Source organism: Trachypithecus francoisi, unplaced genomic scaffold (assembly GCF_009764315.1).
Source record: "Trachypithecus francoisi isolate TF-2019V2 unplaced genomic scaffold, Tfra_2.0 Lachesis_group5, whole genome shotgun sequence".
Taxonomy (NCBI): domain Eukaryota; kingdom Metazoa; phylum Chordata; class Mammalia; order Primates; family Cercopithecidae; genus Trachypithecus; species Trachypithecus francoisi.
The window spans coordinates 89,351,623-89,360,575 of NW_022681470.1; the positions used below are offsets into that span (position 1 = coordinate 89,351,623).

At 56.3% G+C, this 8,953-nt stretch overlaps 1 protein-coding gene across 2 annotated transcripts; it reads left to right on the forward strand.

The window, feature by feature from the left end:
• The first annotated feature begins 398 nt into the window (after nucleotides 1–398).
• Nucleotides 399–8,161, forward strand: TAGLN2 (transgelin 2). Of its 2 annotated transcripts, none has more exons than XM_033195622.1 (5): nucleotides 399–548; nucleotides 5,746–5,954; nucleotides 6,449–6,623; nucleotides 6,908–7,010; nucleotides 7,343–8,161. In XM_033195622.1, the coding sequence occupies exons 2-5, from the start codon at nucleotides 5,775–5,777 to the stop codon at nucleotides 7,482–7,484; spliced, it is 600 nt and encodes a 199-aa protein (XP_033051513.1). In that variant the 5' UTR covers nucleotides 399–548; nucleotides 5,746–5,774; the 3' UTR covers nucleotides 7,485–8,161. The 2 variants fall into 2 exon arrangements, with proteins under 2 accessions (XP_033051513.1, XP_033051514.1); XM_033195623.1 differs by lacking the exon at nucleotides 399–548 and adding an exon at nucleotides 2,251–2,831.
• Nucleotides 8,162–8,953: the final 792 nt, after the last annotated feature.

Genomic DNA, 8,953 nt, shown 5'->3' on the forward strand with positions numbered 1-8,953 from the left:
CTGGGCAGAGAGTGACCTCACTGTTAGTCCCTGCCCAGGCTTGAGGTAAGAGATGAGCAAGATCACGTGGGGGTGCTGTCCCGGCCTGCAAGTCCCAGTCCTGTCACACACTAGTCAGCTGGGGTCGGGGAAAGGCCTTCCTGTGCCTCCATTTACCTTGCCAGCCTCTAAACTAGGAGGCTTCTTCCCACATAAACACGCCCACAGTCTTCAGCTAACTTTCTAGGCAGAAAGTTTCCTATTGCGGCACAAGCCTACGGGCTCCCGGTGGAGGCTGAGGTTCTCACGGGTGGAGACCACTGCAGCTGCCTTCGTAGGTCCAGACTCCCCGAACCTTTAACCCTTGCTCTGGTCAACTGTCCCTCTGTCCCAAGCAGTCCTCCCGCCTTCTGCGCTGCGGCGCCTTTAAACCTTCTTGGCCCTTGCCCCGCCCCGGGTCCGCCCCGTCTGAGGCGGGACCCTCCAGAAAACCCCCGGCTGGGCAGGGCGCACCACTTGCAGCTGCAGCCCTTGCCTTGAGTGAGTGCGCTCTCCAGCCCGCTTGAAAGGTGAGCAGGTCGCAGGGACGGGGGTCGGGGGGATGTGCGTGGTCTGTAGAAACCAAGAAGCCAGCGCTTTTGACTTGCTCCAGCGAGCTCGGGGATCAAGGGCTGGCACCAGGCAAGGTTCCGGTGACTACTTTACCCCGTCCCGTGCTGTCAGGTCCTGTCCCCAAGCCCTGACCCGACATTGTTGGACGATGAGGTCAGGCGAGGTTAGCCCATGCATAGACAGGGCATCCGTCCGTCCGGAGCAGGGACTCAGGGACTGAGCTCCACCCGCGGGCTCCATCGCCGAGTCCTCATTGGGGCGAGGGGAAAAAAGGGCGTCGGACATTAGCTGGCTGGCCCCGAGTGACCCCGGGTCGTGGCGCCGGCCCTGGGCCAGCTCGTGCTCCTGGGCTTTCCCGCGCGACCCTTCACTTCCTGGTTCCAGGAGCACGTGTGGGCACTGCGTGCCCTCTGAGTCCCCGAGGCCGCCCTTTTCATTCCTGTTCCAGCTAGCTTGCTATTCTGGGGACTCGAGGTCACGAGCTGGGGCTAGAGGACTCCGCATGGGTCGCACAGTGACCTTCTGTGAACCTCCAGTCATCTCTGTGACGGTCCCCCGACCTCGGGGGTCTGGGTGCTGCAGCCCTGACTGCGCCCTGGGGTGCCCTGTCTGTGTGAGGTTGTGGGGGTGGTGGTGGCTGCTTTTACCTCAGCCCGAGCGCCGCTGCCCCCACCGGGTGCCCCCTGCTGCTGGGAAACCCGGTGGTGGCCGCAGGCGGGCGGGCGGGCTGCCCAGACCACTGCGTCACCCCAACGGCGGGAGGGCGGTGGGTGACTCATGTGCTGTAACGGCCCAGGGTGTGGTTGTGGGGGTGGCGGCTGGGAGGCCGGACCTGCAGGACCGGAAGTGGACTGCCGTCTCCCCCCGCTACCCCCGCGCCCTGGGCCTCCTGGGGCTACCTGGAGCCGGTGTCTTGGGAGTTCTGTGAGCAGTTGGTATCTGTGGGGCAGAGAGAAACGGGGTGAGAGTGGGGATGGAGTGTGGGATCCGATGTAGAAGACCTGGGGCTGGGACGGGGGTCCCCCAGTGTTCTCTTTGACTCCAAAGCACCAGACAGCGATGGCTCTCTATCTCCAGCCCCCTCCCAGTTTCTCCTCCCTACTGCAAGGGGCAGACCTAAAACTGCAGAGGAGGCCAAGGCAGGGTGGGTCCAGTAGGACCCTACCATTCCAGATCCAACAAATAGGTTTTGTCCAACCGCAACTCCCTCCCTCACCCCAAGGCCTCTGCCCCTGCCCCCCACCCCGGGATTGGCCCCAATCCTTTCTTCATTCCATCCCTTCTCCTTCCAGAATTTTCAGCTGTGGGTTCTCTAGCTCAGAACACTTTCCCTTCCCAGGGGATTTCTTCTCCTGAACGACTACTTCCTGAGTCCGCTTCTTCACCCCAACAGGGGTAATTTCCTATCTTCCCCCCACATGCTGTTCATCCCCACTATAGCTGCCTCCTGGAGGAATCCCTTGCACCTGGTTACACCCGAGCACTGCTGGGACGATCCCACTTCTGCTCCCGTGCTCACAGCCTCCTCACCTCAATGTCTGTGTCGAGAGGGTGTTTCTGCCGGGAGCCCCCACCCAGCCTCCAACACTGTTTGGTATACGGAAGCCATGGCAACGGCCCCCACCTCATCCCCTCCTCCCACGCAAGCCTTGGAGCTTCCTGTTTGTGTAGCCTCAGCTTTCTCTTCTGCTCCTGACTCTGGGTGGTGAGGGGCTGCCCTACGGTGGTTCCCTTAATTGTGGGCCGCCCCCCCATCCTTGCTGCTGCTTGTGGTACCTCGCTCTGTCGGCTGGTGCCCTTCTTGTGCTGCTCTTTGAGAACAGTCCCTGCCCCAAATCTGAGTTGGGAAGTTCTCCTGTGTCCCATCTGCACGGTGGATGGAGAGTCCCTTTGTCTTCCAATTAAACACTCTAGCCAAGAACGCTGAAGTCCTCCCCGCCCCCACCCATGTCCGCCTTTTCTTTGGCTTTGGCTTTGGCTTTGGTGAGGTAAGCTTCCAGCCTAGGGTCTGGGTGGGGCCGAGTGCCTTGCGTGGCCCCTCCCCGTTTCCCGCCTGTTGTATGTAACTCCAGGGTGAGGGTGAGGGTGAGGGTTGTTCTCACAGCTGGAGTAGCGCTAGGGTTTAGGTTGCTCGCTGCCAGGCTATCCCCCAGGTTGTTCAGCTATCACCTTCCCTTGGGGTCCCCAGCTCTGGGGGTCCCCCACACCTGTCTTCCAGCTGGGCATCTCTTCTCACCCTGGTAGGCAACTTGCTTACTGTTTTCTTTATGGGAGGGCAGGGGCAGGTCCCCTGGGTGTCCCTAGGGTGGGCCTTCCCAGCTCCAGCAGCCGCAGCCCATCAGCTCCTGCCTGCCTGTGGGGGTGGGGAGGAGAAACAGCTGCTGGCCAGGCCTGGCCTGGTTGGAACTGCCCCTTCTCAGGACTCCGCCCTATGGCTCTGGCACCTCAGAGCTTGAGGGCAATGGCCCCAGAGTGGAGCAGATACACTGCAGCTGGAGGCCGCTACCCTGTCAGCTGTGTCCAGGCCCCAGAGTTGGGCGGTGGAGGGGGTCCCTCAGCATCCGCTTTCCACCCAGTGGTGGGTCTGGGAGGCCAAGTTTGTCCTGCCTTGGGGATTGGGGGGCACTGGAAGGGTCTGGCTTCAGGCCATTCTCTCTGCTCTTAACCCCAGTGTCTAGGTTAATCATTCTCCTGCCCTTTGTTTACCTGTGCCATGGTGATCCCCGAGCCTCGGGGAGAGAGGTTCCAGTAGAGAGGTCGGGAACTGGGCTGCGGAAAGGGGGCTTGCTGGTGGTAGTAGCTCTTAGCCCCTTCCTCCTCCTACCTGTCTTCCAGCCAATCCCCTGTGCATCAGAGGTTAGAGGTTTCTGTGGCGGAGTGGCCGCTGGGGAGGGTGGGAATGCTTGTCTTGCTTTCTCCTCAGAACTCAGCCACTCCACCCCTCCTGCCTTCCCCCAGCTGATGGTGTGTGTGCCTGGTGCTGTGGGTCGAGGCCCAGACTGACATTTATCTGGCCCAGCTTTCGGGCTGGGGGAAGTGGAGGGGGCGGGTTGCTCTTAATGAGGTTTAAAAATAACTGATTTAGGGGAGGATCTGCCGGAAATGGGCAGCTCGATAAGCAGCCATGTTGGAGTCGGGACAGGAGGGACTGGCCTGAGACACAGCCTCTGCAGCTGAGAGGGGTTGAGGGTTTGAGGCAGGCTGGTCCACTTGTATTTCGCAGAGTCCTGAGGCCCACTGAGCGGGAGTGGTGGGATTGTTTAACCTGGATGTGTGGGAGAGGGGGAGCCAGAGTGACTTCATCCCTGAAGGCCAACCTGGCCTGGAGCCAGATGTGGTTAGAAGGGGTGGCTCTCGGCCGGGCGCGGTGGCTCAAGCCTGTAATCCCAGCACTTTGGGAGGCCGAGACGGGCGGATCACGAGGTCAGGAGATCGAGACCATCCTGGCTAACACTGTGAAACCCCGTCTCTACTAAAAATAAAATACAAAAAACTAGCCGGGCGAGGTGGCGGCGCCTGTAGTCCCAGCTACTCGGGAGGCTGAGGCAGGAGAATGGCGGGAACCCGGGAGGCGGAGCTTGCAGTGAGCTGAGATCCGGCCACTGCACTCCAGTCCGGGCGACAGAGCGAGACTCCGTCTCAAAAAAAAAAAAAAAAAGAAGGGGTGGCTCTCTTTCCTCCCCTTGAATGCAGATGCCTGCCCTGGGGGTCCCCTTTAATGAGCAGCCTGACAGCTAGCTCTGTTTCCGAGAAGAGAGAAAAGCCAAACCAGGGTAGGGGTGGGACAGAAAATGGGGACCGTTCTCGGTTCTTGGCTCCCCTTGGCATCCGTAGCATGCCCCAGTCTTGCTCGGCCTCAGAGTGTCAGACCCAGGTGGTGAGTGTTGGTTGGGAACACACTGCCACAGTGAGGTTGGCCAACTCAGGCCATTGATCGGGAAAGCACCCAGTTCTTGCTAATCAAGGTCCTCCAATGAAGTTAAAGAAACCCTCCTGTGTATTTCCCCATCTTGCCTTCTCTTCCCAGGTTTCCCCAAAAATATCACCCAGAGCTCCTGTATTAGTTTCCTATTTCTGCTGTAACAAATTGCTACAAGCTTAGTGATTTAAAGGAACACAAATACAGCATCTTACAGTTCTACAGACTTCAACAGGGGTCTCACTGGCTAAAATGCAGGTGTTGGCAGGGCTGTGTTCCTTCTGGGGGTCTTGGGGCGAATCCATTTCCTTCCCTTTTCTGGCTTCTGGAGGCCACCTGCATTGCTTGGTTCATGGCCCTGTGTGACTCCAACTTCTGCTTCCATTTTTGTTGTTGTTGTTACTTCTCCCACTCTGACTCACCTGTCTCTCACTTTCAGTTAGTAAGGACCCTTGTGATTACACTGGGCTCATTTGGATGATCCAGGATAATCTCTCCATCTCGAGATCTTAATCACATCCACAAAGTCCCTTTTTGTCATACAAGGTAACATATCCACAGGTTCTGGGAATTACGTCATGGACAACTTTTGGGGGGCTATGATTCTGCCTATCATAGCTCCTAGAAGGGAAAGTAGAATTTGTTTTTATTGCCTGGTTTCTCGTAGGAAATTCATTTTGCTTGCTGAAATCCCTAAGGACCTATTCAGGCCTATCTCTTCCAGAAAGCCTTCCTAGGCTGCTTCTGCCCATCTGCTTCTTTCAGCTGCTACAACATGTGATCTGAACTGTGCACTTCAGTATTTGTGTACAATCTTTACCTGTTCATATGTACTCACTGTGTCTCCCTGATGGCACTGTGGGCACTTGAGGACCAAGGACTTCTATCTCTTTCACAATCCCTAGCAGAAATAGCAGGTGCTCAGTTAAAATCCAGTGGTTTGCACCAACCTCGATGAGTTTAAAAAAAAAAAAAAGGCAAAGAAAACCCAGAGGTTGAGGGAGGGTAGATCCAACCAGTTTCCCAAGCTGTTCCACATTCCTCCCCTTCTCCCCAAATCATTCTCTTTCCCAGGGCTATAAAGAGCAGGGTTGCATTTGTTAACAGTTCTGGTCCTCATCCTTGGGGCTCACCCTGGGGGAAATGGTATGTATCCCTGCAGGCAGAATTCCTGAATTCCCCACTCTCCAGGCTGCAAGGTATTGACCAAAGGCCCGGGTGTGTCCTCTCCCTAGCTCCCCCGCAGCCACCACCACGCACTGGAATGGCTAACAGGGGACCTGCATATGGCCTGAGCCGGGAGGTGCAGCAGAAGATTGAGAAACAGTATGATGCAGATCTGGAGCAGATCCTGATCCAGTGGATCACCACCCAGTGCCGAAAGGATGTGGGCCGGCCCCAGCCTGGACGCGAGAACTTCCAGAACTGGCTCAAGGATGGCACGGTGAGAGCTGGGCCCCACTGGCTTGGAAGTGCAGGGAGAGCAGGACTGGGTCCAGTGGACTGGGGATTGTTTAACCTGAAGAGGGGAAGACTGAGGGCACACATATCCCAGCCTCTTCCTCAGCCTGAAGATCTTTGTCAAGGATGTGAGAGGGCCTGTACTTTCCTCCCTTCCCGTGGAGTGGAGGGTAAGGGTGAATGTGTCTCCCAGGCAGTGGAAGGCTGAGGTGACACTGAGGAAGAATATCTCTAAGGAAAGAACTGTGGGAGGGTGTATTAGCAAGGAAAGACTAAACACTGGCTTTTCACTCTGGGCTCGGAGGCAGGAGGCTGGCAAGAAGGACTGTGAGGCTTACTCTAGTGAAAGAGTCCAAGCTGTCTTCAGGCAAGACACGAGACTCTCTGGTTCATGGTCTCTGGTTCTGAGGGTGGTGCACACTAAGCTGCCGTAGGTAGGCGTATTCTCACCTTTCCACCTCTGTTGTCCTCATCCAGGTGCTGTGTGAGCTCATTAATGCACTGTACCCGGAGGGGCAGGCCCCAGTAAAGAAGATCCAGGCCTCCACCATGGCCTTCAAGCAGATGGAGCAGATCTCTCAGTTCCTGCAAGCAGCTGAGCGCTATGGCATTAACACCACCGACATCTTCCAAACTGTGGACCTCTGGGAAGGTGGGATAGGGCCAGGGGCTGGGTCCTGTCATCCAGGAGGCCAGAGATTGGGCTGGGCCCTCTTGACCGGGGAGAAGGGACTGTTTTCTGGCTCCCTGAAGAGAAAGAGGGGTGTCTTTGTGTTCCATGGAACACTTGGTCATATTGGGGGCTGGAATGGAGAAGGGTATGGAAATGAAGAGTAAAAGTAATTAGGAAGCCAGGCCTGCTGACTTAGCAATAGAGGTGGAATGCTGGCATCTAGAACACTGTGGAGGCTGACATATTCCCATTCTCCTTCCCAGGAAAGAACATGGCCTGTGTGCAGCGGACGCTGATGAATCTGGGTGGGCTGGCAGTAGCGCAGGATGATGGACTCTTCTCTGGGGATCCCAATTGGTTCCCTAAGTAAGTATTGCTGGGACAGCCGCAGGGTCCAGCAGGTGCGTCGTTTCTGCCCAGTCCTGTCCCTGGGAAATAACTAATCTCAGTAGCAGCTGGCCCTTTACAAAGCACTTTCAGAAAATTCCTCATCTCACTTAATCCTCACAACACCCTCTGGGATGGCAAGTGACTGTCCCTTTGGAAACATGAGGAAGTGGCTTCAGAGAGCTTACACCTCTTGAGGGCAGAGCTGGCACCAGCCCTTGAGCCAACAGCAAAGCCTGTGTTCTGTCCAGGGAAGGGATTTACTAGGGCAGCCTGTGATCTCCTCTAACCACCACTCCCTTACCACCCAGGAAATCCAAGGAGAATCCTCGGAACTTTTCGGACAACCAGCTGCAAGAGGGCAAGAATGTGATCGGGTTACAGATGGGCACCAACCGCGGGGCATCTCAGGCAGGCATGACTGGCTACGGGATGCCACGTCAGATCCTCTGATCCCACCCCAGGCCTTGCCCCTGCCCTCCCACGAATGGTTAATATATATGTAGATATATATTTTAGCAGTGACATTCCCAGAGAGCCCCAGAGCTCTCAAGCTCCCTTCTGTCAGGGTGGGGGGTTCAGCCTGTCCTGTCACCTCTGAGGTGCCTGTTGGCAGCCTCTCCCCTGTGCTTACTAATACATTCCCTTCCCGTACCCATCAAAACTGGACCAACTGGCCTCCTCTTTTCCCCTGGGACCAAAATTTAGGGCCCTTAGTCCCTGACTGCCAGGCCTCTCCTCTTTCCCCCTGGCCTATTCTGTCTCTGAACTCTGTACCCTCCATTCATTCCATGGCTGGGAGTCAGTGATGCTGCCTCTGCCATCTGATGCTGGACTGGCCTTGCTTCTACAAATATGCTTCTCCCACAGCTGTGGCTGCAGGAACTTAATTTATAGGGAGGAGCCTGTGGCAGCTGCTGCCCCAGCCACAGCTGCACTGACTGTGCTCACCACACATCTGGGGCGGCCTTCCCTGGCAGGGGCCCTCGTGGCTTCTCATTTTCCATTCCCTTCACTGTGGCTAAGGGGTGGGGTGAGGGGACGGAGAGGGAGGGCTGCCTACCATGGTCTGGGGCTTGAGGAAGATGAGTTTGTTGATTTAAATAAAGAATTTGTCATTTTTGAATGGACTCTGGCTGTGTCTGGGGCCACTGTGCCACTGTGGGGAAGGGAGGAATACTGGACAAAATGCAGTGAGTGATGCAGGAAGGAGGGCAGAAATGAGAGGTTGCAGTGCTAACCTCTGTCTTCAGTTTCCTCCCCATCCTCATTCTCACTTGGTTTAGGGGAGGGGAGGTTGGAATTGAGAGGGGACAGGACCTCACTGCTGAATGCAGACTGCGTAGGCAGTGTCCACAAGGAGGTAAGGCCCTTTCTAGTCAATGGAATTGGGTAATCCTGCCTGCTGCCTTTGGCTGGGTCTGCCTCTACAGCCGGAACAGCTTCTCAGTCACTAGGAGGGTGGGGCTGGCTGCTGGCACAGCCATGAGTCCTGGCAAGTGAAGCTATCTCCAGGTGAGAGGCCCCTCAGGCAGGCTTGGGGCGAGGTGGTCTGTGTTGGAGTTGGCCAGACCCGTGTAGGGGCTGAGGATGGGGGTTGCAGTGGTGAGGAAAGGTGGAAAGCTGGGGAATGAGCAGGAGTGAGTTGGTGGTGGTGGCTGGAGGGAAGAAGCCTTGTTGATTGATCCTAAGCACCTGTGAACTAAGTGCCTGGGAGAGACTAGCAGCAGAACTTCCTTTCTAGGTGGGTGGCCTTGGGCCATGATAATCAATTTTGGGTCAGGTTGTCTCCAGCACCTATCCTTGACTGAGGCATGAGTGTTCCATAGTTTCTTTTTTTCTTTTCTTTTCGTTCCTTTTTTTTTTTTTTTTGAGACAGAGTCTGGCTTTGTCACCCAGGCTGGAGTGCAATGGCGCAATCT